The sequence below is a fragment of the Macaca mulatta genome, chromosome 1, assembly GCF_049350105.2.
Source record: "Macaca mulatta isolate MMU2019108-1 chromosome 1, T2T-MMU8v2.0, whole genome shotgun sequence".
Lineage (NCBI taxonomy): Eukaryota > Metazoa > Chordata > Mammalia > Primates > Cercopithecidae > Macaca > Macaca mulatta.
Genome location: NC_133406.1, coordinates 164,763,179 through 164,781,268, shown reverse-complemented (window position 1 = coordinate 164,781,268; position 18,090 = coordinate 164,763,179). Strand labels below are relative to the sequence as shown.

Here is an 18,090-nt window from a genome sequence, read left to right as displayed (position 1 = left end):
CCGCCTCCCAGGTTCACGCCATTCTCCTGCCTCAGCCTCCCGAGTAGCTGGGACTACAGGCACCCGCCACCTCGCCCGGCTAGTTTTTTGTATTTTTAGTAGAGACGGGGTTTCACCGGGTTAGCCAGGATGGTCTCGATCTCCTGACCTCGTGATCCACCCGTCTCGGCCTCCCAAAGTGCTGGGATTACAGGCTTGAGCCACCGCGCCCGGCCTATTTAAGGAATTTTCTAAAGGTCACCATTGCAAAGCTGGAGTTTGAACTTCTAGTATGCTATTAACTGATTTATATGTTAGAAACCACAGTACTAGAAATTGGTGGATGGGGAACTGTTAACTGAGAGATCTTACCCAGTTAGTCTGTCCCTGTTTCCTACTCTACTATGCACACGGCCATGTGCACACTGTCTTGTGATAATATAACCAGATCTTTCCTATATTTGGTCACAAGATAAACTTTAGGTGAGTTATACTGTGTGAGCATTACACGTTCTCATTGTGTCAAAGGCACTGGGTGTACTGTGTTTGGTGGTTTCTACATTTCAAGATAAGCTAGTGTGCTTGGATGTGTGGGAAATGCCTGTATCATTTTGCAATAAGGGAGATTGGGTGCTGTGATAATAATGGGGCTAACAAATTGGGTGGTAATTCATGGGCCTTGCAGAATTCTGGTCAGTCTGATACCTGCAGGCTGAGGAGGTTCCAGTGAGGTTCATGTGGAAAGGGATGGGTTTGGGAACTGCTGGAAGCAGGGTCGTAGACCTGAAGCACGTGAATCCATGTGGAAAGCTGAGGCTGCAGGCGCCTGCGCAGTGCAGCTTAGTTCGTCGGCGCGCAGTTCTCCCGCCCTTTCCAGCTGCGCATCTTCCGTAGTTGGGCTACTCGAGGGGGTGCTCAGAAACCTCACACTTCTCGGGTCAGGGAAGGTTTGGGAGGATGCTGAGGCCTGAGATCTCATCAGCCTCGCCTTCTGCCCCGGCGGTTTCCCCGTCGTCGGGAGAAACCCGCTCACCACAGGGTCCCCGCTACAATTTCAGACTCCAGGAGACTCCTCAGAGCCGCCCTTCAGGCCAGGTGGCCTCTGCATCCACCCCTCCCGGCACGTCAGGAGCCGCGGGCGACCGGAGCAGCAGCAGCAGCCTCCCCTGCCCCGCGCCAGGCTCCCGGCCAGCTCAAGGCAAGGAGTGGTTGGGTGGAGGAGTGTCCTTGAGGCTAGAGGCCGGCAGTTCATGGAGGCTCAGGGACACGTGCGTGGTGGTTACCACAGTGAAGTTCAGTTGTGGTTTGGTTGGGGCGTGAGATCAGAGTGCCCTGGGAGTTTGGTCTGGGTGATTAGAAGCCTTGACTTTTCAAATTGGTTCTATTGCAAGACCTTGATTGTGGATGGCTCAGTTCTGAGGAAGGCTGAAGTATCCCACATAACGTCCCTCAGAGTGTCTGACAAATGACAGTTTGTGCGTGAGTTTGCTGATAGAAGTGGTGAGCTGATCTTTGACTGCTGAATTTAATTCTCCAAATCCTGCTAGGGTGGGATAAAATAGAATAAATTGAACATTTCATCTAATTCAGGAAAATAATATGTTTAGTATTAAAAGATGTGGGCTGGGCGGTGGCTGACGCCTGTAATCCCAACACTTTGGGAAGCCGAGATGGACGGATCACTTGAGGCCGGGAGTTCTTTCTACACCAGCCTGGCCAACATGGTGAACCTTCCAACCCCATCCCCCATCTCTACTAAAAATACAAAAATTATCTGGGTGTGGTGGCGCATGACTGTGGTCCTAGCTACTCAGGAGGCTGAGGTGGGAGGATGGCGAGTCCAGGAAGTCGAGGCTGCCGTGAGCCGAGATCGCGCCACTGCATTTCAGCCTGGGTGACACAGTGAGACCCTGACTCAAAACAAACAAACAAAAAAGATGCATGTCCTTCAAATCATTTATTATTTTACTAGTCTCTATTCATGACAAAGCATCACCATTTTTCACACACGATTGCAACACAATGGTAAAGTAACAAATACCAACTCCAGTGGTCATTTTTCAGTTCATCTCATGTGACCTTTCTGCTGCATTTAATGTTCTTAATTTCTTTATTTTTAGAAACAGTCTCGCTATGTTGCCCAGGCTGGTCTCAAACTCCTGGCCTCAAGTGCTCCTCCTGCCTTGCTCTCCCCAAGCATCGGGATTACAGGCATGAGCCACCACTGCCTGGCCTATTTGACTGGTCTTCTCTTAAACTCTCTTAATTTGGCTTCCTTGATTCCACCTGCCCCTGTTTTTCTGCTACCTCCTAGAGAATTGCTATGCTCACCTTTCTTCCCAAATTATGGGCGTGTCATTAAAGCTTTTTTCTTCCTAGGCCACTTCTACCTAGATGTGAATAACTCCACAACTCAGATCTCATCTACACTCCAGACTTATTTCAGACTGTCTTCTGAAGTTTTTATTGATGGACTAATGGATACCTCAAACTCACTATACGATTAATGAAATTCCTCTCTGCTTTTTTTTTTTTTTTTTTTTTTTTTTTTGAGACAGAGTCTTGCTCTGTTGCACAGGCTGGAGTGCAGTGGCATGATCATGACTCACTGCAGCCTCAAATTCCTGGGCTTAAGTGATCCTCCCACCTCAGCCTCCCGAGTAGCTGGGACCAAGGTGTATGCCCCTACAGACGGCAATTTTTAAAATTTTTTTTATAGAGACAGTGTCTTCCTACATTGCCCAGACTGGTCTCGAACTTCTAGGCTCAAGCGATCCTCCTGCCTCAGCCTCCCAAAATGCTGGGATTACAGGTGTGAGCCACTGCACCTAGCCCTCAAACTCCTAAGTGTTCTGCCGTCCTTCTAGCTTACTTACTGTACCACTTACTTATGTTGAAAATGATTTTCTCATGTCCCTTGCCACTTGAATCAGTAGACCTGTATCTGCAGGTAAAAGATCAAACTCTTTTGAAGGATAGCCAAAGCAATTAGGATCAGTGTCTCATCTTTACAGATTTATCCCCCATCATTTCTTAATATTTATCCTGCTTTCTAACAAAGCTGAGCTACTTGCAATTCCTCTAAAGCAACATGCATGTTCACATTGTCAATCTAATCCCTCTCTTCATCAGATGCTTTGTCACCCACTTATTTTATCAGTAATGATAACATTCACTAATTTATATATACCTTCTTTGTTCTGGCTTCTTACTAGGCAGATGGTATCTTTGATCCTCACAATAATTCTGCAGAGTAGATTTTTTTGTTCCTGTTTTACAGGTAGAACCAAGGCCCAAATAGGTGAACAAAGGTCCAAATTATGTTAGCAGCTGGGGAAAATAATCTGCGCTCTCAAGGAACTTAAGGTTCAGTAGAGAAGACAGACTTAAAAATCAACAAATACACATTTAAGAGATAACTGTATTTGAGGTATTTACAATTTTTGAGGTATTTATAATTAAAGTATGGGGACAAAAGTGGGAAAAGACGTTTAACAGAGTAAGTGCACCTTGAACTGGTCTTGAAGAATAAGTACAAAGAAGAATGCCAGCCAAAGGGAAAGAGGAGAGAAGCTGGAGTGCATTCTTGAGAAAAACACATGCAAAGGAAAAGAAGATTCATGTAAAACTGCAAATAATTTTGCTTGGCTAGAGCAGGAGAGTGATCTATGTAGATAAACTTGGATGTAGATATAGTTGTGAGAATTAGATCTGGGAGACAAATTTTGCCCAGAGACCCCCATGTTCAACACGAGGTCTCTGGTTTTGATGACTGGATAGATGGTAGTAGTAGTTTCTGATACTGGGAATTTTGTAGGCAAAGCAACTTTTAGAGGGAAGATGATGAGTTCTGCTATGGACATGCTGAGTGTGAAGAGCCTGTGGGATATCCATATATTTATATTAAAATAATTGAATATAGGAAACTAGGGCTAAGAAGAGAGAAACTTGAGGGAAATATGGATTTGAAAGTTACCAGTATGTTGGGACCAGAGCGGGGAATATGAAGATTATATAGCAAAATAGAGGTCAAGGAAGTAGGAGGAGAATTAAGACAAGTGAATGAGTTTCAAGAAAGGGCATATAGTCTAAAAGTAGTCTGAGAACAAGAAACAGCCTTCTCCATCTCCAGTTTCCCTATCTCCAGTTTCTGGCAACCACTCTTCCTTAGCTCCCTAAAGCCTAAGAATGCTAATGGAGCACATTTTATGCTGGTTCTTTATGATAACACCCCTACACCCTGTCCACACCTTTGCAAATATTCTCTTTATCAAATTATCCCAGTTTGAGTGTATCATTAATTCCTGCTGGAACCCATATAATGAAGTTATATTTTACCGTATGGTGAGTATGGGGAGACACATGGGAATTGTAAGAAAGAGAGATACTGATCAGATTTGTTTTTCAGAAAGATTACTGGTGATGATTCGAAGAATAGATTAGAGAGGTGTAATACTGGAAGCAAGGAGAAGAAGTAGGAGACTTGCACAAGGACCAAAGAAGATTCAGGCTTAAAATGGGCTGGGAGGAGTAGAGAGGGATTTAAATTTTAGTGATGTTAAAAAAAAGAATTCTAGGACTCAGTCACTGAATGTTAGGGTTGATGAAGGAGGAGCTGAGAATGTCTCCTAAGCTTATGACTTGAGTGACAAGGGACAAGCTGGTACAACTGACCACACTGGTAATAAAGAATTAATTTTGAGGGAAAGATAGAGTTCACTTCTGGACATTTAGAATGCTGGGAAGATATCTAAAGGTTTATGCCCAAGAGATAGATATAGTGTTCTAGAGCTACATCATCTGATAGAATATTCTGTGATAATAGAAACATTTCATACTAATGCTGTCCGATATGTTAACTAGTAGCCATATGTGGCTTTTGAGCATTTGAAAATGTTGCTAGTGTGACTGAGGAACAGAATTTAAATTGTGTTTAATTTTGATTTAGTTAAATACTCACATGTGCCACTTTATTGAACAATGCAGGTATAGAGCTGAGAATGGTTTTTGCACTTTTGAAGCATTAAAAAATCAAAAGAATATTTTGTGATATTAAAATTATATGAAATTTAGAATTCAGTATATAGAAATAAAGCCATTTTAATTGAAACAGAGCCATTCTCATTTATTTATGTATTATCTATGACTGCTTTTCTATGATAGTGTCAGAGCTGAGTAATTGTTACAGTGATTATATGGCCCACAAAGCCTAAAATATTTGCCATCTGGCCTTTATTTAAAAGTTTATGGGCTGGGCATGGTGGCTCATGCCTGTAATCCCAGCACTTTGGGAGGCTAAGGTGGGCGGATCACCTGAGATCAGCCTGGCCAACATGACAAAACCCTGCCTCTATTAAAGATACAAAAAAAAAAAAAAAAAAAAAAGGAGAAAACCAGCCAAGTGTGGTTGTGCACACCTATAATACCAGTTACTTGGGAGGCTGAGGCAGGAGAATTGCTTGAATCTGGGAGGCAGAGGCTGCAGTGAGCTGAGATTGCGCCATTGCACTCCAGCCTGGGCAACAAGAGTGAAACTCCACCTCAAAAAAAAAAAAAAAAAAAAAGTTTATGCTGAGGCATGGTGGCTCATGCTTATAATCTCAGTGCTTTGGGAGGCTGAAGTGGGAGGATTGCTTGAGGCCAGGAGTTTGAGATCAGCCTGGGCAACGTAGCAAGACCCTGTCTCTATAAAAAAAAAAAAAATTAGCTGTGTGTGGTGAGGTGCATCTATAGTCCATAGTTCCTCAAGAGGCTGAGGCAGGAGGTTACTTGAGCCCATGAGCTTGAGGCTGCAGTGAGCTGTGATCACACTACTGCACTCCAGTCTGGGCGACAAAGTGAGACCTTGTCTTTATAAGACAGTAAAATAGACTGGGCACAGTGGCTCCCGATTATAATCCCAGCATTTTGCGAGGCTGAGGTGGGAAGATCACTTGAGCCCAGGAGTTTGAGACCAGCCTAGGAAACATGCCAAAACCCCATCTCTACAAAAATACAAAAAATTAGCCTGGCATGGTGGCATGAGCTTATAGTCCCAGCTACTTGGGAGGGTGAGGTAGGAGGATTGCTTGAGCCCAGCAGTTCAAGACTGCATTTAACCAAGATTGCACCACTGCATTTCAGCCTAAGCTACAGAACGAGAATCTCACACAGAGACAAAAAGGAAAAATTAAAAGTTTAGCAACCGCTGGTTTACAGTTTAAGAGAGTAGTTACAGCTATATACGAAGGCTTGAGAGTTGTCAGAAAATAGATTTTAATAGAAACAAAGAGGAGAGATATGTCTGGAGATGTATAATGTTGATTTGTGAGGGAAAGCTTAAAAGTATAGAGCCCTGGAGGCCAACAGTTAAGAGGCAGAGGAAAAAGGAGATGGCAAAAGAAACTAAAAGTGGTTTAAAGAGAATTCAAGATAGAAAGTTGTGGAAATCAAAGAGAATAGGAGAACAGAGCCCAAACATTTTAAATTTTATTTTAGAACTTCTGTGTGCCAAGAGGCTATGCTAGGTTGTTTATGTACATTATTTAAAAATTTTATGACAATCCTGTAAAACAGGTAATATCTTACATCAGTAAGTAGATAAGTACCTAAATAAGGAACTGAAGCCAGTTGAGTCTAAAACTCTACAATGCCATTTGCATGGGGGAGAGAATTTCAATGAAGACATTAACAAGAGAAGGTTAAAAGAGGTCTAATAATTATTATACAAATGAAACATATGTCTTAGTCTATTTTCTGTTGCTTTTAACAGAATACTTGAAACTGGGTGATTTGTAAAGAAAGAAAACATATTTCTTGGAAGTCTGGAGGCTGGGAAGTCCAAGGTCAAAGGAGGCACATTTAGTGAGGGCCTTTGTGCTGTTGGAGTCTCTGTAGAGTCCTGCAGTGGTACAGGGCATCACATGGAGAGGGAGCTGAGCATGGTAACTCAGGTCTCTCTTCCTCTTCTTATAAAGCCACCAGTCCTACTCTCGTGATAACCCATTAATCTATTAACTCATGAATGGATTAATTCATTCATGAAGGCAGAGCCCTCGTGTCCCATCACCTCTTAAAGGCCCCACCTCTCTCCTGCCACACTGGGGATTAAATTTCAATGTGAGTTTTGGAGGGGACAGATATTCACACCTTAGCAACATATCTGGTATATTTGAAGATTAAAGGGTAATTTATGATTTTAGCCAGAGTGGTTGCAGTGAACTTGTAGAGGCAAAAGCTATATTAGCATATTTTCGTATATTTATCAATAATGTCATTAATTTTGTTATAATCTGTTTATTTTTAAAAATCATTTTCACATGAAGTTTTATAGAAAGTGAACATAGTGGCTGGGTGCAGTGGCTCACGCCTCTAATCCCAGCACTTTGGGAGGCCGAGGCGGGCGGATCATGAGGTCAGGAATTTGAGACCAGCCCAGCCAACATGGTGAAACCCCGTCTCTACTAAAAATACAAAAATTAGCCAGGCATGGTGGCGGGTGCCTGTAATCCCAGCTACTCGGGAGGCTGAGGCAGGAGGATTGTTTGAACTCAGGAGGTGGAGGTTGCAGTGAGCCAAGATCATGCCACTATACTACAGCCTGGGCGACAAGAGCAAGACTGTCTCAAAAAAAAAAAAAAAAAAAAAAAAGAAAAGGAAAAAAGAAGAAAGTGAACATGGTATAAATTATAATGATTAATACATCACTGCATAATTCAAATATTTAAGAATTGACTGTTAATTTTTCAAATTTAGGTTCATACTTTGGAAACAAAAGAGCTTATGCAGAAAACACAGTTGCATCAAACTTTACTTTTGGTGCAAGCTCATCTTCTGCACGAGATACTAATTATCCTCAAACACTTAAAACTCCATTGTCTACTGGAAATCCTCAGAGATCAAGTTATAAGAGCTGGACACCACAAATGGGATATTCAGGTAAAATAAGTGGAAGATGAACCTAGATGATCTTTTGAAACTTAAAAGTTTTGTAAATTATAAATTAGGGTTATCGAGTTCATTTGAATTTATCTATAACTGATATGAATGAAAAATAAATACATTAGTTTACCTCTATCCAAAATTTGAGTCTAGATTAATAAGGCAACATAGTGTCTGATATTGTTTGGTAATAAATGCAGGTCTACATTATTTTAACCATTCTGACAAAAAACACACAAGAAAGGGAAACCTCTCCCTTTTATACGTGATATCATTTAAATCTAAAAGTGGACCCTGATATTACTAGTGAGTGGTTTTTTTATACTTAAATTTTAATTTTTATCTAAATCTGTGAGATTTTCTTGAAGAGCAGATAGATAAAATAGGTTTCCATGTATAACAGTTTTCTAAGGTATATACAACAGAATTTCTTGGTTACAGGGTGTGTTATGTAAATGCATATATTTACAAGATAATGATAAATTACTTTTTAAAGTAGTTCTACCAATGTATAAATGGTGGTTAAGTTTATATTAGATCTACAGAAGTCAGTTTTAGCACTGTAGTAGAATATGACCTTCTGTTTTTTGTTTTTTTTTTTTTAATTTTTTGAGACAGAATCTCGCTGTGTCACCCAGGCTGGAGTGCAATGGTGTGATCTCGGCTCACTGCAACGTCTGCCTCCCAGGTTCAAGTGATTCTTCTGCCTCAGCCTCCTGAGTAGCTGGGACTACAGGCGCTTGCCACCACGCCCGGCTAACTTTTGTATTTTTAACAGAGATGGGGTTTCATCATATTGGTCAGACTGGTCTTGAACTCCTCACCTCATGATCCGCCCACCTTGGCCTCCCAAAGTGCTGGGATTACAGGTGTGAGCCACCGTGCCTGACCCTGACCTTTTTATTTTTAAGGAGAAAATAAATACCAAGTTCCAGTGGAAATTCAACAGACATACAAAAGACATCTCTAAGGTTCTAAAAATACGTTTATGCTGTTATCTCTCTGTTGTAAATAACATAATAATGAGCATCCTAATGCATAAAGCTTTTTTCTGAGTCTCTTATTATTTCCTTAAAGCGCAACCTTAGAAGTCAAATTACTGAAACATAGGGAAATTAGGGAAATTACCTTTTTTATTATTTTTTTTAATTACCATTTTTTGTTTTGTTTTTGAGACGAAGCCTCATTCTGTTGTCCAGGCTGGAGTGCAGTGGTGCCATCTTGGCTCGCTGCAACATCCACGTCCTGGATTCAAGTGATTCTCCTGCCTCAGCCTCCCAAGTAGCTGGGATTACAGGCGTGCATCACCATGCTCAGCTAATTTTTGTTTTTTTAGTAGAAATGGGGTTTTGCCATGTTGGCCAGGCTGATCTTGAACTTCTGACCACAAGTGATCTGCCCACCTCAGCCTCCTAAAGTACTGGGATTACAGTTGTGAGCCACCATGCCTGGCCAAAATTACCATGTTTTAAGGATCTCAGATATATTGCCAAATTTCTTTCGAGAACTGGGCCAATTTTTAATTCTATCAATAGTGTATAAGGAAAGCCAATCTTACTCTATCCTCATCATTACTAACTTCTAAAATTTATTATGATTATTGGCCAATTTAATGATCATCATCATCATAAGATTATTATTAGCCAATAATCATAATCATAATTTTATTGGTTAATTTATTGGTTATTATGGTATGCTCTATTAATAATGTGTAAGAGTCCAAATGTTGAATTTGATATTGTCAGACTCAGTATTTTTCAACCTAACAGTTAAATACTACCTATAGTCTGAGTTTGCATTTTCCTAATTACTAGTGAGATTATCTTTTTCTGTACTTTTGGGCTATATATCTTTAATAATATTCTGTGAAATTAATGTTCATGTGTTTTACTCATTTTTCTTTAGGCTTATTTTTCTGGATTTGTAGCAATACTCTATATATTCTGAATACTAAATTTTTTTTTTTTTTTTTTGAGAAGGAGTCTCGCTTTGTCACCCAGGCTGGAGTGCAGTGGTGCAATCTCGGCTCACTGCAAGCTCCGCCTCCCAGGTTCACGCCATTTTCCTGGCTCTGTCTCCCAAGTAGCTGGGACTACAGGCACCCGCCACCATACCCGGCTAATTTTTTGTATTTTTAATAGAGATGGGGTTTCACCGTGTTAGCAAGGATAGTCTCGATTTCCTGGCCTTGTGATCCGCCCACCTCAGCCTTCCAAAGTGCTGGGATTACAAACATGAGCCACTGCGCCTGGCCTTTTCTGTTAATTTCTATGTTTCCAGTTCTTTTTTAACTCCGATGGGTCATTATGTCTAGCTGTGTGCCAATATCACACCATCTTTAGCTTTATTATAAGTCTTAATATTTTGTAGGACAGCCGTACCACCATTACCCTCCACAGGCTACCTTATTTTTCTTTAGAGTAGCCTTGGTTCTTCTTGGCCCTTTGCTTTTCCATATCAATTTTGGGCCAAGTTTTCAAGCTCCACCAAAAAACACATTGAGGTTTTGATTGAAATTAAAGTTATACTGAACCAACGGATCCTTTAGGGAGAATTGAAATAAGAGGCTAACTGGTATCTATAGATTGCATTATTTTGTCCTCTTGATTAAGAATTTCCTCTACAATAGATGGTAGACATTCACATGGGATACAAATATTTTAAATTTTAAATTTAAGATTTATATTTTAAATCTTAGAGATCCATTTATATGCTCAAATGATCTTGTCACCAATCTGTCAATCATATTTCTTCCAAGTCCCAGCCATCTAGGTAAACCATTATCGACTGCTTATAAATGAATCTAAATCTGTACTTCTGGCCATCTCTCATTCCAGACATGGTAAACAACCAAATGTACTGCTGAAAATTCTGCCCAGATGAGAGATCAAAATGAACAGGCCGGACTTGGTGGCTCATGCCTATAATCCCAACACTGGGAAACTAAGATGGGAGAACTGCTTGAAGGCAGTCCAGCATGGTCAACAAGTGAGACCTCGTCTCTACAAAAAAAATTAAAATTTGCCAGGTGTGGTGGCATGACTGTCATTCTAGCTACTCAGAAGGCTAAGATGGGAAGACCACTTGACCTCAGGAGTTTGAGGCGCAGTGTGCCATGATTTCATGCCATTGCACTCCAGCCTGGGTGACAGAGCCAGACTGTTTAAAAAAAAAAAAAGTCAAAAAATATAAGAAAATAGTAATGAATATAGAATATCTCAAGCAAGGAAGGAGGAGTTTCTTAGCAGAAAAGCAGTGGAAGAAATTATACAGAGAAAGATTGTCTATGCAAAAATAGAAATTTTTGAGATAACGAAAGTATCAAGATTAGTAGGAACTGTAAATTACTGTCATTGATTTACACAATTCTCATAAAAATATACTGGAAAACCTTAAGACCTAGTAAACATTGTATAAAATGATGTAAACATCTCTAAAAAGGAAACAATATAGATAACAATGGATATATTAAATTATGTTCAGTTTCAGTAGTACTTTTAAAAACACAGATTTAAGTGGCAGTCCATTAAATTAGCCAATAATCATAGTCATAATGAATTCTAGAAGTTAGTAATGACGAGCATACAGTAAGATTGGCTTTCCTCATACACTATTGATGGAATTAAAAATTAGTCTAGTTCTCAAAAGAAATTTGGCAATATATCTGAGATCCTTAAAAATATGCTTTGTTTCAGTAATTTGAGTTCTAAGGGTGCACTTTAAGGAAATAATAAGAAAACCAGAAAAAACCTTTATGCATTACGATGCTCATTATTGTATTATTTACAACAGAGAGATAACAGCATAAATGTACTTTTAAAACCTTCTAGGAAATGTCTTCTCTGTGTACTGAATTTCAACTGGTACTTGGTTTTTATTTTCTAATTAAAAATAGGAAGGTCATACTCTATTACAGAGCTTAAACTGACTTCTGTAGGTTTAATATAAACTTAATCACCATTTATAACATAACGTTCATGGGGAAAAGGTTTCTGAGACCTGAACACATAGATTTTTAAGTGAATCCCTAAGTTTACTGTTGACTCAGATAACATAAATACTTAAGTTTTTTGTGGGCATTGTAATAGAAGAATGGAAGAAGAAATGAATCCAGGTCAGGGAGGGAAAAGAGGGAGGAAAAGGAGTTAGTTAAAAGGTTGACAAGGGAACAAAAGACTAGTTTGCATCTTTGAAAATAAAATTTTAGAAATTTTTGGTCTGGAAAAAAAAAAAAGAAAAAAGAAATTTTTAGTCTGACTTTTTTCATATGCTAATAATGCCCTATATTTGAGTAATTTCATATACTTTATAAAACACTTCTATATGATTACATTAATTCTTATAATAATCTTGTGAAAAAGTTTGGTATTTCTAGTTTATAGATGAAGAAATGGTAGTTTTAAAAGTTTAAAAAATTTACCTGAGCATTCATAGTTTGTAAGGCACAGATCTCAAAATCAGTCATGTATGTAATGGTTCATAGCACCAGCTCTGGAACTAGACTGCCTGGGTACAAATGCTGTCTCTACCAGTTACATTGATGCCTCAGTCTCCTTATAGCTAAGTGGAAAAAATGATGGTGTCTATTTAATAGGATTGTTGTAATAATTATGTGAGTTAAACTAATTAAAGAACTTAGAACATTCTTGACACTTAGTAAGCACTTAATAAATGTTGGATATGTTATTATAATTTTAATTTCCACATTACACAGGTATCTCATAATTGGAATTCATAGTTATATAATGCTTAATTTTTTTGGTTTTTTTTTTTGAGAAGTTCTTGCTCTGTCACCCAGGCTGGAGTGCAGTGGCATGAACGCAGCTCACTGCAGTCTCAACCTCCTGGGCTCAAGCAAGCCTCCCATCTCAGCCTCCTCAGTAACTGGGACCATGGAGATACATGCCACTACACTCAACTATTTTTTAGGGTTTTTTTTAGAGCTAACATCTTGTTATGTTGTCCAGGTTGGTCTCAAACTCCTGGGCTCAAGTAATCCTCCCACCTTGGCCTTCCTAAGTGCCAGGATTACAGGTGAGCTGCCATGCCCAGTCCCAAATAGCTTTTATTTTATTTTTTTATTTTTTGAGATGGAGTCTCACTCTGTCACCCAGGCTGGAGTGCAGTGGCACAATCTCAGCTCACTGCAGACTCCACCTCCCAGTTTCAAGCAATTCTCTTGCCTCATCCTCCCCAGTAGCTGGGATTACAGGCACACGCCACCACACCTGGCTAATTTTTGTATTTTTAGTAGAAATGGGGTTTTGCCATGTTGGGCAGGCTGATCTCAAACTCCTTACCTCAGGTGATCCACCCACCTCGGCTTCCCAAAGTACTGGGATTACAGGGTTGAGCCACCACACCCAGTCTCCAAATAGCTTTTAAATGACAGAATAAGGTAAATAATCTGTTTTCTGACCCAAGTCCTTTTATGACTCAATTCCAATAAAATAGAAAATAAGACAATTTAAAATTTGTTATTTCTAATTGTGAAGTCACTTTTTGGCAAAATGCTCTGAGAATTAACATTTTTATTTGGTCTAGTAATGAAAAGTTATTTTTTGATGAGAAAAAAATGGTTATTTCCTTGTCTGTTAATACAGTAGCCATGTCCTAGACTAGATATGCTTTAAGATCTTATGTGAAAGAATGAGAAATGATTATTATCAGGTTGGGTGTGGTGGCTCATGCCTGTAATCCCAGCACTTTGGGAAGCCGAGGCGGGTGGATTACCTGAGGTCAGAAGTTTGAGACCAGCCTGACTAACATGGCGAAATCCTGTCTCTACTGAAAATACAAAAATTAGCCGGGCATGGTGTTGCATGCCTGTAATCCCAGCCACTTGGAAGGCTGAGGCAGGAGAATCACTTGAATCCAGGAGGCGTAGGTTGTGGTGAGTCGACATCACACCATTGCACTCCAGCCTAGGCAACAAGAGCAAAACTCCGTCTCAAAAAAATAAATAAATAAATAAAAAATAGAAATGATTATTATCGATGTTTATATCTTTTCTTTATTTAAAAATTTACAGCTTCATCCTCATCTGCGATTTCTGCACACTGCCCATCAGTTATTGTAGCTGTTGTAGAAGGGAGAGGACTTGCCAGAGGTGAAATAGGAATGGCAAGTATTGATTTAAAAAACCCCCAAATTATACTATCCCAGTTTGCAGACAACACAACATATGCAAAGGTAAGTATTAATAATCCTAGAAAATGGCTGCTCTGTTGGGCAATATCTAGATCTAGATTTTAAAGTCAGTGCCTTCCCAATTTGTTTACTTTTTGGTAGAATAAAGGTTATTCATTATGTCAATGTAAATACTCGGAATTAAAATAAAATTGTCTTGTATCTGATTTTTATTTTTTAAATATATTTTGTCCAAAAAGAATGTGCTTTACTGTTACTTGAATAAGCTATTTTTAGTATTAGTTTCTAAAATTAACATCTTCAAATTAATAATTTCTGGATTTATTCCAAAGGTAATACATGTGATAATGTGGTATTGATCATAATCCTTAAAGACACAATCCCAAATGCCATAATCCCAATGTTCAAATCTTGAAAGATCAAAATCCTTAATGCTGAAATCCTGAAAGCTTAATTCTAGGGAAGGGATTAATGTGTTTTTGGTTGTACACAAGATAGTTGCATCATGTTAGACGCATCATATTAGGCAGAACTACTACCTTGTTATTTTCTTTATTTGGAAATTAGGTATGGTTTAAGGAGATGCATAGGGGTGCTAAATTGGCAAGGGATGGACTTGTGTATTTAAGTATAGGTGACAACTTGACTTTAGTAAAAAATACCTAGTAAAGCATTATTTGGGCTATGTCTGTGAGGTTGTTTCGAGAGATTAGTGTGTGAGTCTGAGCGGACTAGGTGGTGAAAATCTGCCCTCAGTATTGGTGACCACTTTGCAATTGGCCAGGGCCTAGAGAGAGCAAATGCAGAAGTTGAATTGGTCTCTCTCTGAGAGCTGGGACAGACGCTTCTGCTGCTGCCTTGGACATCAGAAATTTGACTCCACAGAAGTTCATTATCATAGCATTGACTGTGTATAAGCATTGTGTGTATGCATAAAAATGTTGAAATTTGTTTGATAAATGAAGACATGTCCTTTTTGTACATCATTTATTTGTGAAAGATAAAATTTATTTCTTGAAATCTCAGCTCTTCAGGCAACTGTGTATGTGGTGACCCATAGAAGTTTTTGATCTAGCTCATCAAAAGACTTAGATTGTCCCTGGTGGTATTTCAGATGACTGTATTTATGAAGCTTGGTGCAGACAATTACCAACCACAGTGATATGCATTTATACATTTTGCTATTTGACTAATTTCTATGTTTTGACTAATGTTTTTGTGAATACAGTTTGTCTGCTCATAACTGTTATTATACCTGTGTGACTGTCATTAGTACACTTAAGTGTTTATGCTTTCAAAAATATATGTTATTATTGCCTATTTTATTGTGTAAAGTGGTCTATGAATTGTTCTGTTGTGTTTTTGTTTCTCAAATAAATCCCCTTTTAAAAATGCAACTCAATGTCTTTAAAATTGTTTTTGAAGTTATTTCTTCCAGAACTGTGTTTTTGGGATTTCTGTCTTTTGGTATTGGGATTTTGGCGATTTTTAGACTTCAAGGATTTTGCTCTTTTGGGATTTTGACATTCAGGATTATGCCTTTTGAGATTGTGTCTTTCAGGATTATGGCCCAAACCTGTCATAATGCTAACTCCAGAGGGTTATTCCCACTAAACTGTATTTGAACTATATTTTTTCAGAGGCAACGAAAGCTAGTATCTTAGATCAGTCATAATTTAGCCTCTTAACTTCTTGCCTTCACTTCTTATTTTGCCTTCATTTTATATCACTCATCATTCATTTGGTCCGCTTGCCTATTGTCATGGGAATTTGCGTGATCTATCAGGTAGAGGTAGTTTACTCCTAATTTCTATGTTATTTAATCCAATTATTATTTTATTTTATTTTTAAAAGGTCTTGCTCTTTTGCCTAGGCTGAAGTGCAGTGGTATGATCATGACTCACTGCAGCCTCCCACATCAGCCTCTTGAGTAGCAGGGACCACAGGCATACACCACCACATACAGCTGATTTTTAAATTTCTTTTTTGTATAGATGAGGTCTTGCTCTGTTACCCAAGCTAGTCTCAAACTCCTAGACTCAAGTGATCCTGCCCCCTCAGAAGCTGAATTGCTTCTCAGGTTCCCAAAGTGCTAGAATTATAGGCATGAGCCATTGAGCCTAGTTAATTATTATTTTGAAGATGTGATCTAGTGTTTTATTTCTAGTGTTTCATTATTTTTTGATTCTCTTCCCTTAGTTCCTCTTTATGGTCCTCCAGTATGTAGACTTCCCTTTCCTAATAATTAATTTTTTATTATTCTTAACAACCTTGATGATATTAGTATTGCATACTAACTTCATCTGTAGGTGTTTTATACTTTTATACAATTTCAAAAGAGTAGGAAAAAAGTTTTTAAAAAACAGGAATGTTAGACAAATTGAGAATTTCTGTGTTTAGAATAGTTCTAAGAAATACACCTTATTTTATGAAAAGCTAAGGCATAAGGCAGATGTTTCTCATCTGTATTTACGTACTTTTCAACACTTAATCTGTACCAGTGTGGCCATACTGATTGTATTGCCATAGTTACCCTTTGTTTTTTGAGACAATGTCTCACTTTGTCGCCCAGGTTGAAGTGCAGTGGCACAATCTTGACTCACTGCAACCTCTGCCTCCTAGGTTCAAGCAATTCTCCTGCCTCAGCCTCCCAAGTAGCTGGGATTACAGGTGCACACCACCATGCCTGCCTAATTTTTGTATTTTTAGTAGAGACAGAGTTTCACCATGTTGGCCAAGCTGGTTGTGAACTCCTGACCTCTAGTGATCCACTCGCCTTGGCCTCCCAAAGTGCTGGGATTACAGGCGTGAGCCACCTTGCCCGGCCCATAGTTACCCTTATTGGATGCATGTATATTTTTCATGGAGATGGATAAAATACTAAGTATAAGTATTTATTTTAAAAAAATTTATTTTGGGAATACATATTTGATAAGTTCAGATTAATTTTTGAACTTAAGGCTGTTAGAAACTATTATGAGTAAAATATAGCCTATTTTATGACAGTATTTTATATTAGTAGTTGTATAGGAGATATATGTTTAATATACTACCATTAGAAATATATACATATATATTTTGTTGTTGTTGGTGGTGGTGGTGGTGTTTGTCTGTTTGTTTTTGAGACAGATTTTCCCTCTGCCGCCTAGGCTGGAATGCAATGGTGCCTAGTGCAATCTCAGCTCACTGCAACCTTTGCCTGCTGGGCTCAAACAATTCTCATGCCTCAGCCTCCTGAGTAGCTGGGATTACAGGCATGCACCACCATGCCTGGGTAATATTTGTATGTGTGTATATATATATATATGTATTTTTTTTTTTTAATAGAGACAGGGTTTCACCCTGTTGGCCAAGTGAGTCTCGAACTCCTGGCCTCAAGTGATCTGTCCACCTCAGCCTCCCGAAGTGCTGGGATTACAGGTGTGAACCCACTCGGCTAGAAACATATTTTAATTGAAATATATCATTAGGACAGTTATAATTTTGTGTATCTATGAATTAATTTTAAATACTTATCTCAGAAAAATACGAACTTTTTTTTGTTTCCTAAGCTTTATTTAAGAAATTATTCAAATGATTTCAGGTGATCACTAAACTTAAAATTTTGTCACCTTTGGAAATAATAATGTCAAATACTGCTTGTGCTGTGGGGAATTCCACCAAGTTGTTCACTCTGATCACAGAAAATTTCAAGGTAAGTGATGTTTACTGTTTGTAACATTCAAGATCTAACCACTTATTTATTTATTTATTATTTATTTATTTTTTTGAGATGGAGTTTCACTCTGTCACCCAGGCTGGAGTGCAATGGCGTGATCTCATCTCACTGCAACCTCCAGCTCCCAAGTTCGAGCGATTCTCCTGCCTCTGCCTCCCGAGTAGCTGGGACTACAGGTGTGTGTCACCACACCCAGCTAATTTTAGGATTTTTAGTAGAAATGGGATTTCACCATGTTGACCAGGCTAGTCTCAAACTCCTGACCTCAAAAGATCTGCCTGCCTCGGCCTCCCAAAGTGCTGGGATTACAGGCATGAGCCACT

At 38.9% G+C, this 18,090-nt stretch overlaps 1 protein-coding gene across 1 annotated transcript in view; it reads left to right on the top strand.

Annotated features, from left to right (window-relative positions):
* Positions 1–832: 832 nt before the first annotated feature.
* Positions 833–18,090, top strand: part of MSH4 (mutS homolog 4) — a 114,621-nt gene continuing 97,363 nt past the window's right edge. Inside the window, exons 1-4 of the mRNA XM_015142713.3 lie at positions 833–1,177; positions 7,714–7,896; positions 13,931–14,091; positions 17,633–17,743. Coding sequence (XP_014998199.2) covers positions 937–1,177; positions 7,714–7,896; positions 13,931–14,091; positions 17,633–17,743 — 696 coding nt within the window. The 5' untranslated portion in view covers positions 833–936. The remainder of the gene's footprint in view (positions 1,178–7,713; positions 7,897–13,930; positions 14,092–17,632; positions 17,744–18,090) is intronic.